A 17631-nucleotide genomic window follows, 5' to 3' on the forward strand; every position below is an offset into this window, starting at 1 on the left:
ATTTACAGGGTGAAATTTGAAAATGTCATATGTTTGTTTTGCTTCTAATGAATATTAATCGTTAAGTACAGGCTCTGAAACTTTTTTTTGTGTCTTTTTTTTTTTCATTGAATAGACTAAGAATAAAAACATTTTGGACTAGGAGAGATCAGAAAAGCTATTAAGGTTTCAGCTGTGAATTTTAACACAATCAAGAAAGAGCCCATTTTGTAAAGTTTATGGTGGTTTTGTGTGCTCTTGGTTTCTCATCTTGCTTTCCTAAGAGGAGATCGACAGTTCTGAAATTGAAAGTTTCAATGTAGTTCTCTCTCTGCTCCTCTCCCTGTCATCATCTTCTCTTTTTTTTTTAAGGGAAAAAAAAAAGTGAAGAGCAGTATTGAAATTAAAGTATATATATTTTTATATATATTTTATGTCCAGTCTCACTGAATGTATAGTAGAACTGATCCTCAATTAGCGTGGTAGAGAGTTCACTTTGGCTTGTTTCTGGTAACTCAGAATGATTAACATATTTGCCAACAATCTGTTTCGCACTTAAATCAAGTTGCAAGCTCTGTGCCAAGGAGAGCACAGCTTATTCAGTATGCTGTCAGTTCCACTTGTGCTGTGAAGTGTTTCAGCACTCCTTAAATATGAAGGATGCCATGTAATTTCTTTACCATTTGAACAAATAAAGTCTGTTTTAAAAAATAAATTACTACATTCTTCATAGGAAGTGCAGTAATATGAACTCTTGCTCAAATAAATAACCTTATCTGATGTTTATGTTATCAGATTGAAAGTTATTAGTGTATCAAGTTAATAAGCATTTGTCACACCTTGCCAGAAGTATCTTGTGCTAGGTAAAGAGGCAGTGCTTTGTTTTATTGATATCTTTTAACATACATGCTTTCTATGACTAAATAAATGCATTTTTGTTTAACAGAGTGCACACCAAGAGGATCTCATCAGCAAGAGACACAGTTCTGAGCTGCTTCAGTTAAATTTACAACCACTGGAAACCAGAAAAGTTGGTGTAATTTTTACACCAGTTGACTACAAAAGAGTGGCTTCCATTATTTTGATCAGGTAAGCCAGGTTTCACTTTTGAAAAGCAAACAAATCAATGAGCAAATGATTTTTTCACATTGTGAAGACAAATGGACCAAGTTTGACAGTCAAAACACCTGCAGTTTAATGGAAGTTGCTTGAAAGGTCCTTGTGCCTTACATTTAGGTCATTATAAAGTAGAACTTCAGCTTTTCTTTGTTTTTTGGGGATCGCTGGGTTAGAAAATGCATATGAAAGTGTACTGTGTGTATAGCCAAGGCAATTTTTCACTCAGCAGATGAATAGCATTCTCATGTTGGGTGGCTTTGCTACTTTAAACTTTACTCCTTAGTGATAGGATTTAAATACTGTATTTGAAAGAGGGTATGGAGGTAAGCAATCATTTTTTAACAGGTAGCACTGTTGATAGTGGCTGTGGTCACAAAACTTGTTACTTCATTTTTTAATTGGTGATGGTGAATGGTTCCTGGGAGAGCCTGTTTTTATGGGAAATCAATCCAGGTGTGGCCAGTGATTGTTACTGATGCACTGTTGTCTTTATTGTTGGCATCTAGATAGCAAAGCCATGATCTTGCAAACTTCATTTATGTCTTAAGGACTGATTGCTTCATTTTTATATTGTGGCAGAAACAACTTGACTGTTCTGGATGTGGTCAATGTAGAAGGCTATGGAGCCAGAGAATTACTTAAAGTAGGGGGAAGACTGCCAGGTGCAGGAGGATCTCTTAGATTCAAGGTTCCAGAAGCTACGCTGATGGATTGCAGACGACGTGAGTAAGAAGAAGCAAGTCTCTGATTTAGTAACTGCCTGTGTTACTTCAAAGTGGCATAGACATGGTGCAATAATGTTAAATAAATGGAATATTGAAGTAAAAAAAAAAAAGCTGAAGAGTGATCATGAGAGGTGTAGGTTCTGATGTAACTAGCCTCAGCCAGTATTTTGAGACAAGTTCTGGAATTAAACTGCTGCAAAACAGTCTTTATTAAAATGTTGGTCACTTCTGAATGTTAAATTGGAATGAAAGTAAAAATAGTTTATTTCTGATCATGAAGGAGTTTTTTAAGCACTGTACAATAATAGTTCTGTTGTTTTGTTTGTTTAAGAACTGAAAGACAGCAAGCAAATTCTGTCCATCACGAAGAACTTCAAAGTAGAGAATATTGGGCCTCTTCCTATAACAATTTCATCAATGAAAATCAATGGTTACAGTTGCCAAGGATATGGATTTGAGGTGTTAGACTGTCAGGAATTTTTTCTGGCTCAGAACTCATCACGGGAGATCAGCATCGTGTAAGCAAAAAAGAAATTTGCTGACTAATTAACTTAATAGGAAATTTAAAATAGTTTCAGTAACAGACACCCCAATAATGCACACATGCACACAAAATTTGAACCTTGAAAATAAGTTTCATAAGCGTTTCCTCTTTTCAAGTGAATAATATAATGATGCTTATAGTAGTTCATTGTTGTTAAAAAGCAGCACACATGCTTTTCTCTGTGTTATGAAGTAATAAACAAAAACCAGAGTTGTAGCAGTGATTAAAGAACGGTCTGCCAGTGACTCTTTTTCATTCTTTGTTTTTCTTCAGTTTATCCCAAGTAGCCTGACTACAATCTAGTCATGTTTACCTAACATTGCACATAGGTCTAAAACTGGTTCTTATTAAAATCCTGTTGAATTAGTCATGGCTTAAACATAAGGAGAGGTAACATTACAGTGTATTACAGTAAGTATGGTTATGTATACAATGAGTTTCACTTCTGGTGATTGGAAAGGCAAGTCACACCTTTTAGCAGTACACATGGCAGCCAAACAGAATATTGGGATGGGGCAGGGAAATTAGTGGAAGAAGGCAAAATCTGATGTTTTCTTCCCCTTTCCCCATCTTTCTAGCCTTCTAGACTTACCCTAGAATCTGACCCTTTCCAAACTGGCTGTCTGTACATTTAACCATGCTTTTGATAAGAGTGTTTCAGTTAACATGAGTGGGTCATCTTGCACCTTCTTCAGAAAAGAAAAATGAGTTGCTGTAATGCGTTAAGTGTATGTGTCCACATGGACATTGCACATATTTTACTCCTTGAGGGTGAATACAAAGTCTTACCTCTGTTAGGTGCTAATGCATCTGTGTAGTTTTAAGCAGACAGTGGTAATATATTTTATTGTATTTTTTTGTGTTATTAAAGTAAAAGTCACGTTGTATTTTGTTCTATCACCATGAGTTCAGAAAATGAAATTTAGCCCAGCAATGGAAGAATAACACCAGCTCTGTCTCCTTTCCTGACAGATTCACTCCTGATTTTACATCTTCATGGGTAATCCGGGAGCTTACACTGGTGACTGCTGCTGATCTAGAGTTTCACTTCACGCTTAATGTGACTCTTCCTCACCATTTGTTACCGCTCTGTGCAGATGTGGTGCCAGGACCCAGCTGGGAGGAGTCTTTCTGGAGGCTCACTGTCCTCTTTGTAAGGTAGTGTGTTCAGAGCCACTGGTAGAAAGTCAGCAAGCATTTCTGACTTCTAGATGTGAGGATGGGGCCTAGATCTCTGCTACATCTAAGTCTGTGATAACTAGTGTGATCCAGTAGTCTGTGATAGCGTTACAAGCATTTCATTCTGCTCCTCTTGATAAACTCTCATGTTAGGGTTGGAAAGAATAGCTAGTGGGTACCCTTGCTGCTAGGAGACTTGCTCTCCAAGTAGAGGTGCACATGGAACCTGTTAATCCCTGAATGTCAGCTGTAGAATTGAGTGAACTGGTGGCTTACTTCAGAATATTTCTGAGAAATTAGCATGAATTTTATTTATGAAGTTTCAGGCAACTGAGTAAGGATCTACTTGTCCTTGTGCTTCCTTCCTCTCGTCACCTACTCGCACCAGAAAATTATTAGTTTTATGTTAACTGGCTCATTGCTTGGTCTCGGGAAACTGTTTTTAGAGTCCTGTACCATTAAGAATTCTGTTCTTATGCTTTCTTTTTTGTATTGCTTTGTAACCTTTCATACTGTGTACTGTGATTTGAATGCTCTGCTTGTGACAGATAATTTCTGGTGCTTTCATTGCACAAACCCTGAATTCCTGCAATCAGAACTGGCAAGCAGTGAGCATAAATATCATAATACACATGGTGCACAGTTAATTGAGATCATGTTGTAGACTGTGGCTCTGTTTGCATTGATGTTTTGATAAGTGAACCAGCAAAAATAACCATGTTATGTGATTCTAGATGCAGCAAAAAGATGCTATAAGGATTTGAAAACTCAGTTTTTCATTCTGTTGTCTAGCTGACAAAATTTGTACTCTGTGAAAAGTGATTTGATGAATTATGGAGATTTTTGTTCTGATCAGTCTGTTTGTTGCAATTAATGCACCAGAGAAAACAAGAGGACATTTTGCAGTCAGTTTTACCTCAGAAGAATGATGGCATCTGCAGCCCACTTTGTCAGTATTTCCTCTAGGAAAGTACTCTAAGTAGAGGAAGGGACAGTAATAAATAAAAATAATGGCATAACTGTAGCGTATATGTGGAAGGCACTTACTAGGTTAATATGCAATCATGCTATGATACATTGTCATTGTGTTGTAGCAAGACTTTTTTTCTAACTGGTCTTTAAATCATATTATAGCTTTCTCTTCTAGGATGAATTTTTTTTTGATTTAGTTTTCCTTATAAAGCTCAAGATTGAGCTTTTTTTCCCAGATAGCAACCAGTAAGAGCTATAAGATTAAAAAAACAACAAGAACAATAACAAAAAAACATTATTAGGATTACTAGTTTGCATTTTCTCATCTGCCTTCTTCCTTGAAATTGACTAACAGAATATTTGAAAAGTACATCTTTTTACAACATTCCTGACAATTGTAGACACTGGTATTTCTTTTCTTTTTTGACAGTTTGTCCCTACTAGGTGTGATTCTGATAGCCTTCCAGCAAGCCCAGTATATTTTAGCAGAGTTCATGAAATCAAGACAGAGACCAAATCCCAGTTCTTCATTGCAGCAGAACAACAACTCTGTTGATGTCATCAGCTCTGATTCTTACAAGTAAAAATAATTTTTCTTCATTCTCTTTAATGTGAAGTAGTGCTTTGCCTGCTAGTACTTTGATATTGCTGTGGGCTGCTTTAGATGAGATCGTGTTCAAGGTGACCTCTTTCAGAGTGTTTTTAATATTGCGGCGTATGTTTATCTTCACAAAAGAGAGATGTAAGAACTCGAGTTTATTCACCTACTATTGTTGGTAGTAGGGTAAAAATAGCGTGATGGAATTAATGGAAACACCATGTACAGCAGCCATGGAAAGCTAAGAGTGGAAGATAAAGTGAATGGTCCTCAAATCCTATCTCCCAGGTCTCTGAGCTTGGGCGTTTGTTCAAGCACGTGAGCGTGTGTTTGAAGCACATACTTAGTTGTTCTCAACTCCCACTGAAATCAGAATGTGCTTGGCCAATGTGATATATTTACCAACTAACACATTTTCATGGCTTGTGAATATGCCCCCTTTTATTACAAGAATATACTATTAAACAATTCGTGATCGCTTCATAAATTTGTAAAGCAACCAAAAAGAAAAAAAACAAGTCTCAATTAGTTTTTGTTTTCTGTAGGGGCAGCTGTAAGACATTTATGGATTCCTATAGTTCCTCAGATAAAGGTAAAGGGAAGGGCTTCCTGTCTGTAGGCACTACTTCTAGCCGAAGTCAAAATGCTGCAAAGAGAAGTCCTGCGACCTACAGCCACTCTCAGAAGAAACACAAATGTTCAGTTTACTACAGTAAGCAAAAACCAAATGCAGCAGCTGGCAGTGCCATTGCAACTACTGACGAGAAACAAAATCAGATTGTGGAGAACCAAATCTCAGCACCAAAAGAGGACATTTGCGCTGACGTTGTCAGTGAGAACTGGGTAACTCTAAAATATGCAAATGGCATAAATGTTAACAAGAATTTAACTCTTCCAGAAAACTTTCTGGGCAAAGAAGAAAGTGCACTGAACAATACAGTTCTCATTAAAAGTAGCTCTTCAGAGTGCAATCTGAAGGAAGATCTTCAAACATGTATGTTTCCTAAGGAAACTAACCTTAAAGCTTCTGAAAATCTAGCTGAGCTCAAGGAACAGGAGTTCTGTCCTGTGAAGATGTCCAAGAAGCTACCTGAAAGTCACTTGTCAAGAAGTTCACCTCAGCAACAGCCGGAACTGCAAGAAATTTCTAGGAAGAATAATGGTAATTAAAACAAAATTATCAGTTACTGAGTTAAGTTATTAAGCAAAGTGTAAAGTTCACTGTGGTCAGGATTTCCTTTGTTTTAAGTCAAGGTGTGACATTATTTATCTGAGCAGTATGGTATTTTTGTTTACATTCCTAAGGAAATAGCTTTCTTTAAAAGTTGTTGCTTCATGAGTCATTAATTGTACTTGGTTTACAGATTCAAGCCTGTGCTGAGGCATTTTAATGGTTAAAATCATTGTTGTTATTGATCTACTTTTGAGATGCAAATTGCTCATATCAAACAGGGCTTCAGCAAGATAGTTGGCGTGCCAAAGACTGGCATTTGCTGAACTATGGTGGTTCTGGTATGTGGCAGTTTACTTAGTGAGTGAGCCATAATGGAGGAGTTCCAGGCACTGCTGTAGTGTGTTGTTGCTACCCTGGACTGGTCTCTTACCCTTTCTGTCCTTAATTGTTAGATATGGCAGGCACAAGTTTGCTGTCTAAGACATATCGTGCTTGCACGTTTATATGGAAGTGAAGCATTTTTAGAGCTCTAGCAGCCTTCCTTGCCTACTCAAGCAAGACAAGAGAGGGTGGCTGAGATGCTGTAGTTGGTTGGTAGGTGGGAAAGGCACGCCCAAGCATTTTCCTATTTGAGAAAAACAGTTCAATGTGATAAGCAATTGCATTCCTTGTGCACTTTTCACAGCTGGTGTAGTCAGAGCTCAAGTTAGTTCTGTCCCGTGCAGTATTTCCAAGGTTCAGGCAGAGTGGTTTGTCTGGGCAGCTCAGCCAGCTGTTGAGAATTGCTTCCTCTTTCATCTCTTTGCTTTTGTTCACAAGACTGCACAAGAGTAATTCTTTCTCACAAGACTCTCAATAAAGTTCTAATGCTGCATCCGTCCTAAAGAAAGGATGAATTGCCTTTATCTTTCCAGTGGACCCAGAGGACACACTAGAGACTTAAAGATAAAATATATGTATATATTAAACTACCCTTTTTTAAAAGTCTTTTCTCTGAGCTTGCAGGGTGTTTTTTGTTGTTGTTGTTGTTTTGTTGTTGTTTTTTGGTTTTTGTTTTGTGTTGTTCTTAAGACCGATATTCTCTGGCTTCCAGTTCTACCTTCTAGACCCCATGCCTGGGACCCAAACCATTCAAATGAGTAGAAACTGAGTGATTTATGCGTGCCCACTAGCATGCACTGATACAGAGCTACTTGTTGCAATTGCTGTCAGAATGTTTGCACAAACATTAGCTTTGAACATTGAAGTTTTCAGCATCAGAAGCTTAAATATTCTTGAAAGCTCATGGTTTGGGAGCTTTCTTTGTTTGTTTGTTTTCTAAGATGTAGGCCAAAGTGAAGGTAGAAAGCAGTGTGGATGCAGTTAAGAGCATCTTCTCTTCTCAGGCAAACTCGGATTACTTTTTAATTGTAGGGAATAACCAGCAAGTGCTTCTCAGGAATGAAACAGAAAGCTGTGAGACCTTAAAAAAGCAGATCAACATAAAGCCTTCCACTGAGAAAAAGATTAATAAAGGACGTAAAGAAGAGGAGATTACTTCTTCTGAGGTTTGTATTTCTGCTTTTTAAATTTAAAGTGATCTTGTTATTTATTTTTGTGTATATGTATAGGTATGTTTGTATGCATATGTAGAGACTGTTACAGCCAGAGCCATAGTTTGAAACGTAGATCAGATGAAGGTGGAAGAATGCAGATGTACTGTCACACGTCCCTTGCATACTAATGCTGAGTTATAGAAAGATGAACAGTTTGGGTAAAAATTAGAGCAGCCCTCATTGTGATGTTGGCCTCATCACAGGCAGCTGTTTTCTCCTGTGTCATCAGAGCAGGCAGAGAGAGCCTGGAGTCTGATGACAGGTATCAGCCACATCAGTGATGTCGGAGCATATCCTGGAGATGTGGGGATGGTCTAGAGGGGCACATCTCCCTTCATTTGTCAACCTGATCTCTGAATCTAGGGCTTTGTGTCAGAGTTTTGCTAATGAGAATAAAGCAAGCAGAAGACCCTTAGCAGATTCTGAAGCTGCTGAGAAGAATCATTCTTCATCCCTGGTTTCTGAGCACAGGATAAACACAATGCATTGTACGTGTGTTGTTGACAATGTAAAGAATGAAAGTAGACATGAAAAAAGTGTCACCTGGCAATTAAGAATTAATAACTAACATCTAAGAACTTGGTTTATGTTTGTGACCTGTTTACTTGCATTATAGTTGAATGACAGGAAGATTTAATGAGGATTTGCTTACCATGTGAGTTTAGAAAAGACAAGGTCTAGTCTTGTTTTGGGAACTGTTGTTACAAACTCCTTTTCATGTGCAGCTGATAGTGCTTATTTGTTTTTCCTTGTGTTTCTTAAAGTCACTTATTTGTTGGTTAAGTTACCCCATAATTTCCTCAGTTTAATTCAAATGAATGCCCCCTCCCCCCCCAGTCGCTGAGGAAAGGGAGGATTTATTGCTGCTGAACTTGCACACAGACTGCTCATAAATCTGGCAGATGTTATTTCTTTTTTTTTTTTTTTTAGCACATGGTGGATTTTATTGAGTGCCTTCTTTTTTCTCCCTGTATTTTTAATTTCCATGCAAGTCGGGGCTAGATGCTGTGAGGGTGAAATGTTAACTCTAGGAATTCAGAAACTTTTCTCTCATCATCCATTGAAGGATGGATTCTTGGAAAGACTGATCAAGCTGATGGTGTAGGAAAGAGGGAAGTGCTGTGGAAAGGCACTGAATCATACAGTAACTATGCAATTGGGTTGGGCTGTTTTGTCCAGAAAAAAATTACCTTGAAAATCTAATGGAGTTCATTTTATTGAGGTAACTTTGTTTTATAATGCATGTATTCTCTTAGCTCACTGGTTTTTTAAAAAAAATCTTCAGCAAGAAGATGCATTTAGGAAGAAGAAACCTCAGGAGAAGAAGGAAGGAAATGTACCAAATGCGAATTGGAATAGAAACAGAACATCTCGGAAAAATAAGAAAAAGAATGTTAACATATCTACAAGGTATGTGTTGCCTCACCGAGTCATGAGAAAATCCAGAGTAGCAGTAATTTTTCCTCAGAGTTTTGCTGAGTTTTGTACAGTACGTTAGGCAGATTGCTTTATCTCTTTAAGCAAGTACTCAGTAGTCCTGGCCTGGGACTTCATTGTTAAGAATACACAGTATGAAATATTGCCAGCACAATAAATAGTTATCCATTTGTAAACCTGCATGTGAATAGACTCAGTCCACTGCGTAGCAGTGCTTGCTCTCTGCTGTGGCATGACATTTGCTGCCTCTAGATTTGGATGGCTAATGTTCTGTTATTGTATTGTGTGGGAAAGATCCAGCCAGATCTTTTTTCTGTGAAAAAGGAAGACAAAGTTGTTCAAATTATTCCGCCATCAGGAGAATCATCTGCTGTATAGTGTAACTTAGGGAATATTGTCTTCTGATAGTTTTGAGGGATGAAGAAAAGAGACAAATAATTGTATTTCTGCCATAATGATTGAAAAGTTATCTACCTCAGAGGAGCTGATAAGTAACATCAGTGAATCTGCAGTGACAAGTGTTGACAGTAGGTTAGAGTGGCTCTAGGTTCAAGTAGATAGTGCGATTACCTTGGGAAGTTACTTGTTTTGTCCCCTGAGGTTCTTTTAAATACATTTCTGAGGTCAACTCAGAATCAGTGAATAATTCCAATAAATATTTGTTTCATATTTCTAGTATTTATGCTACATTGCTTGTTATTAAAAAACAAAATACAAATTTTAAATAACTGCTAAAACTTACTTACTACGAGAAAATCTTCCTTTTTTCCCAGTCCTCTGAATTAAGGTCACAATTATACAGAGCCTTCATGGACTTGCTTTTTAATGTGAGTGGTCCTGTTGAGGTCAGCAGACTTGGGGAAATTGCTAATTTGAAGGTGTTGTTTGTTTATAATAGGTTACCAACTAATATCACTGTGGGAAGTCAGCATATGTAAAAGGCTTTGCAGGTAGGACGGAGAGACAATGGAAGTACTGAAATTTGATGTCTGTTCCTCAAACTGATGCCATTTTCTCATTTCTATGGCAAGGATGTAGCCATATCCTTCTTGTAGGATATGACAGCTGAGTTTTATTCCTTTTGCCTTAGTACTCTGATTACTATATTGGCTCCAGATATTTCATTTTGACTAGGAAAACCTTGAAATTCAGATTTCATAACCAGATTATTCTGGTTATAATTATGTCAGTGAAATAGATGTAAGGCACATTTTCTAGTCAACCTAGATCTCCATACAATGCTAGATTGTGCTTATTGCTATAACGTATAAATGCCTTGCATGCATTAGAGAGTGGAATTAAACTTGCATGCATTGTCTTGCTCTCCTTGAGAGGTAGGAGTCTGTGTGATGGAATATTGCGTTTTGGGAAAGCCTTAAGAGAGAGTTTTAAGGTAAAACTGAGGAAGAAGATTTGTCAACCTATTCCTCGTCCCACATTCTGCCTTGACAGCCTTTTGAGTTAGGATGTTTGAGTTGGGTGTTCCTTAAAAGGAAAAAATAATGATGTATGTGTTTTTTGGGTATGGTTGTATTAGGGTCCCTGAGCAGAGTGAGTTGAAGCATCTGTGCAATGAATATGAAAGACTGGACCTGAGAGCGAATATTGGAATAAGAGCCTGGTGTCCTCAGGGTGACGGGGAAAATTGTAAAGCAGACCAAAAACCTGGGAGCTTGTCTATACAGGGAGAAACAGGTATGCAGTCTGAATTACCTCAAACTGGGGAAGAAGCATAAAATGTTTTCCTTGGAATAGAACCATACTCATTTCCTGAGACCTCTTTGTCCCTCTTGTCTTCAAACCCTGTCATGAAGGTGACAAGAGGAGCAGGTACCACTTCCTTCCCAGAACTGGTCAGCGCAGTGCCAGGTCCATCATTCCTGCTCATTTTGCAAGGGCTGTGTGTGCCACTAACCGTGCTGTATTCTCACTTGTGTTCGTTGCACTGGAGCTGTCTTTTAGGCTATAAGCTTCTCATAGTAGGGGCTGGCATGTTCATCTTGATGAGAATTTCAGTAGATACTACTTTCTCCTATCAGGAAATTCGGAGAATTACTGAAAATATGTATTTCAGGTAACTTTTATTTTATTTGTTCTTATTATTTCTTTAGAAAGGTTTTATCAACGGTCCAGAAAGAAGTGTTTGGAGAAGTTTTGTTCTGATTCAAGCTCAGACTGTGGAAGTTCGTCAGGAAGTGTTCGTGCCAGTCGTGGGAGCTGGGGTAGCTGGAGCAGTACCAGCAGTTCTGACGGAGATAAAAAGTCCATGATTACTGCCAGGCATTTTCTTCCATCCCGTAAGTTCTGTCAACATCATATACATCTGCAAATAGTAGGAGAGTTTCAGCCTTCCTGCTGAATGTAGAGCTGCCATGGCTCTACACGGAGTGTAACTTGCCTTTTTGTAAGGGAGGGCACCTCTCGGAGGCAGCAGGACAGATTTAAATAACTTGGTATCACAAGTTTTGTAGATAGAGGCAGTGTCAGGCTACAAAGGAAGCTCTGCACTAAGGAGCTGCACATTTTGTTTTCAAGGAAAGATGGAAGAGCTGAGTCCCTAGTCAAAAGAGTTTTTGTCTTTTGAATGTTATATCACGTTAATTAAAAAAAAAAAAAGTAGTATCTTGTTGTTTGAGTTAAGAAATTGTACAAATGAAAGCTGTGTGCAAGCAGTTCAGAACGGATCTCAGCGTGCTGGAATTGGGTAACTAAATTTGAGATAGAAGGAGCCAGGAGGCCTGCTACATTTGAGGAGTATGAGAAGAGGCAAACGTAGTTAATTACTGCATCTTTTTGAATGCCTGAATACCTTTAAAATAGTTGAAAGCCCAAGACTCAGTTACTACCATTGCTGGCCAGACTGATGTAGTGATAGAAGTAAATGTTTTAAAAGTGCTGAAGTAGCACAAGTACAAACAGCCTTCGGTACCTGAAAGTGCCTGTTTTAGAGAATTAAAAATGTACATATAAGCACAGGCACATCTGTGTGTGCATAAAGTGTCACAGTCTTATGTTAGCAAGGATGCTATGTGATGAGTCTGAACCTGTAATATGATGGATAATGATTTGTGGGCACGTTACTTTATTGTCAGATTTTATTATTTCTTTAGAAGTCATATCAAATTAAGAATAAATTTGATAGTAACAAGGGATCTCTTAACATTTAGAGCGTTGGTAATTACTGAAGTCAAAATACATTTAAGACCAAGTGAAAAATAAATCGAATGCTTTGCATATTAATGCAGTTAGTGATACTCCAGTCTGAGAAGAAACTTTAACACCATTGATGAGTGTGTCTGTGTGTATAAATATTCTGTGCATACTTCTTTTTTTAGGATCTCTGATTTTCACAGTCATTCTTTTCTTTAGGGGAGAATATTTCACAAAACGATTTTCCATCTGAAACTCCTATCACTTTAAATCTGTCTCATAACATCTGCAATACCAGGTAAAAAATTTGAATCTACGCCTGTAAGACATGAAAGAAACTCCACCAACTTGAAACCTTGTCTCATTTTGGTGAATTATACCCCTTGTCTTATTGTATTTGGTTTACTATATTTTTATCATCTAATTGCACCTTCTACTTGGAAGAAGAATCTTTCTCAGTATGTGGAAAGATCTGTGCAGTTGAGACAGAGAAAGGATTGTGCTGGGGAAATGTAAAACAAAATTTGAGAATAAAGGAAATTATTTTTTCCCCACTGATTTCTTCCAGTTCATAGCAACTTTTGCTACATTTCCATTGGCCTGTAGTTATATATTTAACAATTATTACTTTAATATATATATGTGGAAGTGAGACTTTCAAGTTGATGTTATTCTTTTAATGAGAATAATGCTCTCCTAGGAAATTGATTTCCCCCTCCACTTTTTTCCTTTCTACTTCTTCACTATAGTAAAGATAGCATCTACAATTCTTATCACTGTGAATCTTCATTTCACTTCTCATTCATTACTGTCTGTTTTCACTAGCAAAAATAATTTAATCCTTTTTCTCTGGGTTTCTGGTGCTTAAAAACACTCCCTTTCCACTCACAAGTGGTTTCTTTGATGACATTCAGCGAATACAAAATTGATATTCATGTGTGCCTATTGTGTCTTCATACACACAGAAGTCAACTTGTTTGAAAGCTGTTGGGAGCACTGAAACATCATCAGAGCTCTTATTCATCTTAATGGAAGAGCTGTTAAATCAATTTGCAATAGTTTGATGCTTGGATAATATAAGTGAGATTATTAAGATGTCTTTGTTTTGTATGCGTAATTAATAGCTGATGCAGTGGTAATTCAAAATAATGAGAAAATCAGGGAAAACCTGGGAAAGCAATAGCAAGAGTTGTTCTCTAGAATATTTTTTTAATCTGTATATCTTTCGTTTGAAATACTTTGGAATACATAACATAAGAGTGCCTTGATTTGAGAAATTCTATTTTCTTTTCATTTAGCAGAGACATGAATAGCATTCCTCAGTATCCTGATACCTTGTGTCCCAATTTCACTGATATAGCTGCAGATCCTGAAAAGAATAAAGGTCAGTTACTGAATTAACAACTTGAATTTTGCGGTGTGTGTGCCAAGCAGTGTCAATGATGCCGCTGACGTTCTCTGTATATGCAGAGATCAAACACACATTGTTAGATTTTGACTTCTAGGCAAGTTAAGATTAAAGTTAGCAAACAAAATCTTACTGCTTTGGTATTCTTCTGTATCTTCTCTGTGTGAATACAGCATTTTGCTTTCAGGTCTCATTTTTAGGTATTTTTCTTCTCTTGCTTTGCATAGGGTTAAGTCTAAAAATAATGAGGCTGGGATATGAAAACACCAGTTCCTTATGTTAAAATGAAGCTCAGCATCAGATGTGACCACTTTTTCCTCTCCAAATTTCCAGTCAAGACTTGCTCCTTTTGAAAGTAGTGAATGAAATAGGGTCAGAGTTTTGAAATGCTGAGTTCTCATCCTTTGTATCTTGGGAGGGAAATAATATTAACTTGTTCAGTGGGATTTATAGCAGCCAAAGGTTCAGTGTGGTCAGGTGGAGTTTGAAAACTGGTTAAAATACATAACTCTTTGAGTAGCATGCTGCTGTGCCTTTTGCTGTAGGATGGATGTCTGGCAAGGTACAAACAAAAAAATGGTAACAAAGTGTCTTTGAGCAGTTAGGTTAGAATGATATTGGTGATAGGACAAGGGTGAATGGTTTTAAGTTTAAGGAGGGAAGTTTTAGATTAGATGTCAGGGGGAAGTTCTTCACAGAGAGAGTGGTGAGGTGCTGGAACAAGGTGCCCAAGGAAGTTGTGGATGCCCCATCCCTGGAGGTGTTCAAGACCAGGATGGATGGGGCCCTGGGCTACCTGACTTAGTACCAGATCTGGAGGTTGATTGCCTTGTCTGTGGCAGAAGGGTTGGAACTGAATGATCTTTTCAGGAGGGGGGTGGGAGGGGGAAAGGCTTTTCCAACCCAAGCCATTCTGTGATTCTATGATAGGTGACTTGAGAACTCTTGCTTTGTTTTGTGGAATTACGAATTCTTCATTCAAGTCTCTTCCTACATATATATTTTTTTTAAGGAATAGAAATTATTGAGATTTGTTTGAAGATGATTGATGTTTGTCACATAAATAAGTTGGTTGATATCTCCAGATTTTTCATCTGCCATATAGTCTTTGTTGTGGAGAATCAGACGTTGCAGTGATATTCACAATTGGTGAAAGCCTCCATCCTGTTTTGCATGTTATTCCTTTTCCCCTGTTTAGGTCTTTACCCAGGAGGAGACTTGTGGCCTCCCCAACCCATCTGCCTGACAAACTACAATCTTGAGAATAATCTGCCATGCATGATCCAAGAAACGCCCTCAATCCACAACAGGCAAGTTATATTTCATGCAAACAGCATGGATTATGTTTTGTTAAGGTTTTCTCTGGTGCAGAGGACTGCACTTGAGCTCATCTTTAGCTATCATCTGCCTTGCAGATATTATAATTCATGCCATTGCTTCAATCCCCTAGTCTTTCATGGTTTTTTTTTCATTAGTATGTCATAACTTCACTCATAGAAACCCACTGGTGTTCCTACTCATATACAGTATATGCCTTCAGTTCAAATCATATTGTGTCATCCGAAGTGAAAGGGTGGGTAACATAAATCCCCAAATGACGATGATGTGATCCCAACCAGGCTGCTAACCCCAACTGTTTACAGACTGCAGCCCTGATGACTTGGAGTAACGGCTGGCAATCTGCTCTCTTAAGTTGAATGTTGAAGAATTACTCTTGAAAGTCTTCTTGAAATACTTGAATTATTTGAATGAAAACAAGTATGATCCCTATACTAAGCATGCATAGTTTAGGAAACCTGGTGGTGGTGAAGTATGAATCCCGTTGTAGAGTGCTCTGCATAGAAATGCTAAATAATGCATTGCATCCTTTTTTTTTTTTTTTCTTTTTTCCCCATCAAATCATGGTATTTCACTTTCTATCTACCACTTCTGTGCCTGTGGGAAAGAAGTCTGATTATTTTCTTTTTCTTGAAGAAGTTGAACCCCCACAAGGTGTTGTAGAACTCTGGTAGCTGTCACTACAAATTGTTCATCCTCTCAGGGGGAATAAAGAGTTCAGTGAGAGGATCACTGTGATTGTGTGCTGGCAGAGTGGATGCTGGCAGAATTTGTATGACAAGCAGAATGTGAAGAGCCTCATCATCAGTTACAGGCATTTTACACCTGATAGCTTTACAGTGAATAAACATGTCTAAATAATTTTCAGAAGTTCTGCAAACTGTTTCTGACAGCACACTTTTCTTTTTCTTGGGACAGCTTCATTGACTGGAATGCAACTTGTGACAGCCAGTTTTCCAACATGTATTGTCCATTAGAGATGAACGAATACGGTGCTATTCCAGAAGGTAAGATGAATTTAAAAAGTTATCACTGAGCATGCTTTTTCTTTAACCTAACTTTTAAAACAAAAGGCTGAGCTTGTTTATAAGCATCTGGGTGTTTGAACTTTATACTTTCCAGCTGAGTACTCTATATGAAAAAAGCGCTGTCTGCATATGGTAGATAGGAAAGCTGGCCTTTGTATAGATTCATTAAGCCTGAAAATCCAGTGTAAAGGACTTGGTCTGAGAGGGAATAGAGAAAAATGCTTGTGATCACAGTATTACACAATTCTTTTTTGCACAGTTTTGTTTGTTTCTCCTCTGGCTTGCTTTCCAGTGTGTGAAACAGAAGGCCTCTTGTGACCAATTACCTTTGCAGGCTAGAGTTTCTTGGCTTGGGACACACTCTGGCAGGAACCTAAAATTCTTTAGCATTACCTAAGCAGTAATTGAAGATCAGGCTACGGTATCACAGGCAGCAGGGTAATCTCTCGGGTGCTTAGAGCTGAGGCATGTTGGCAGTGAAGCCAGGGTAGACTCTGCCATGCACTTTCTGCAGCTAATAAAGACTGCTTTCTCCAGAAAGGAGATTGCCTACTCTTTATCCCATTCTCCTGACAGCAGTTTGTTACTGGGGCCCTAGTACAAAATGGTAGTCTTGTTAAAGACTGTTATGTTTTGCTGCTGCATTGCCTGGAAGCTGCCTAAAGTCACCAAAAGCTTAGCTTGGTTCCAGCATGTCTCGCTCCAGGAAGGTTCAACGTTAAATAAGGCAAATTATTTTCTCTTCCCTGTTTTATAAACTGCAGAAAACATGAACTACTCCAGCGGCTTCCCAGGCACAGCTGCGATGCAGAACACAGCCTTCATTGACCAGAGCTGCACCTCCACCTGGAATGCACCGCAGAACATGCCGCCTGCCTGGGAGCCCGCCAGTTATGTCAACTCCACAGTGAGTATTGCCAGTGCCAGGCACTGCCTTCTCGTGCCACTGGAAAAGCCTTCGCAGTGTGTACCTGCCTTGCCCTTACCTACTGCTTGCGTGTTGCTCATATTTCCTTTAAGTAGCCTGACGTGTGTGTTTGATGCTGGTGTTGGTAGCATGGATTTCTCCCAATTGTTGGTCAAGGTTGTTCCTGGGCTTTGTCTATAAAACTCTTAAGATGGATCATTTTTGCCTGCAAATTAATTGAAATCATCTTACATATGGAAAAATATTTTGGACTTGCATAGTCTACTGAGACTTTTTCCTATCAAAATCAACCTTTCCAAATGAGAGTAAAATACAGAAAGTGCTGACAGCAAAACCCAGAGAGATTTAGAAATGGTAGGGCTAAACGGACAGCTGCTCTGAGTGACTTTGACAGTTTTTGGGGGTTTTTTTTGCGAGGAAATCAAAGTGATTTAAGCTGGATTTGTGTAGATTTCTG

General features: G+C 38.3%; 1 protein-coding gene across 7 annotated transcripts in view; it reads left to right on the plus strand.

The window, feature by feature from the left end:
- The window catches only part of TMEM131L (transmembrane 131 like), a 67699-nt gene that overhangs the window by 48759 nt on the left and 1309 nt on the right, over positions 1-17631 (plus strand). For 6 of the 7 annotated variants that reach the window (XM_031614266.2, XM_031614264.2, XM_031614265.2 and 3 more), the window contains 15 exons: positions 926-1068; positions 1678-1820; positions 2155-2341; positions 3340-3525; positions 4949-5098; positions 5662-6278; positions 7704-7837; positions 9171-9295; positions 10860-11017; positions 11434-11619; positions 12692-12770; positions 13771-13856; positions 15079-15190; positions 16137-16225; positions 17011-17153. In XM_031614266.2, the coding sequence (XP_031470126.2) occupies positions 926-1068; positions 1678-1820; positions 2155-2341; positions 3340-3525; positions 4949-5098; positions 5662-6278; positions 7704-7837; positions 9171-9295; positions 10860-11017; positions 11434-11619; positions 12692-12770; positions 13771-13856; positions 15079-15190; positions 16137-16225; positions 17011-17153 (2538 nt within the window). Of the gene's footprint in view, positions 1-925; positions 1069-1677; positions 1821-2154; positions 2342-3339; positions 3526-4948; positions 5099-5661; positions 6279-7703; positions 7838-9170; positions 9296-10859; positions 11018-11433; positions 11620-12691; positions 12771-13770; positions 13857-15078; positions 15191-16136; positions 16226-17010; positions 17154-17631 lie in introns of those variants that run through there. The other variant, XR_016465702.1, reaches the window with a different exon arrangement.

The sequence above is a fragment of the Phasianus colchicus genome, chromosome 4 (assembly GCF_987193195.1).
Source record: "Phasianus colchicus chromosome 4, bPhaCol1.hap1.1, whole genome shotgun sequence".
NCBI classification, from domain to species: domain Eukaryota; kingdom Metazoa; phylum Chordata; class Aves; order Galliformes; family Phasianidae; genus Phasianus; species Phasianus colchicus.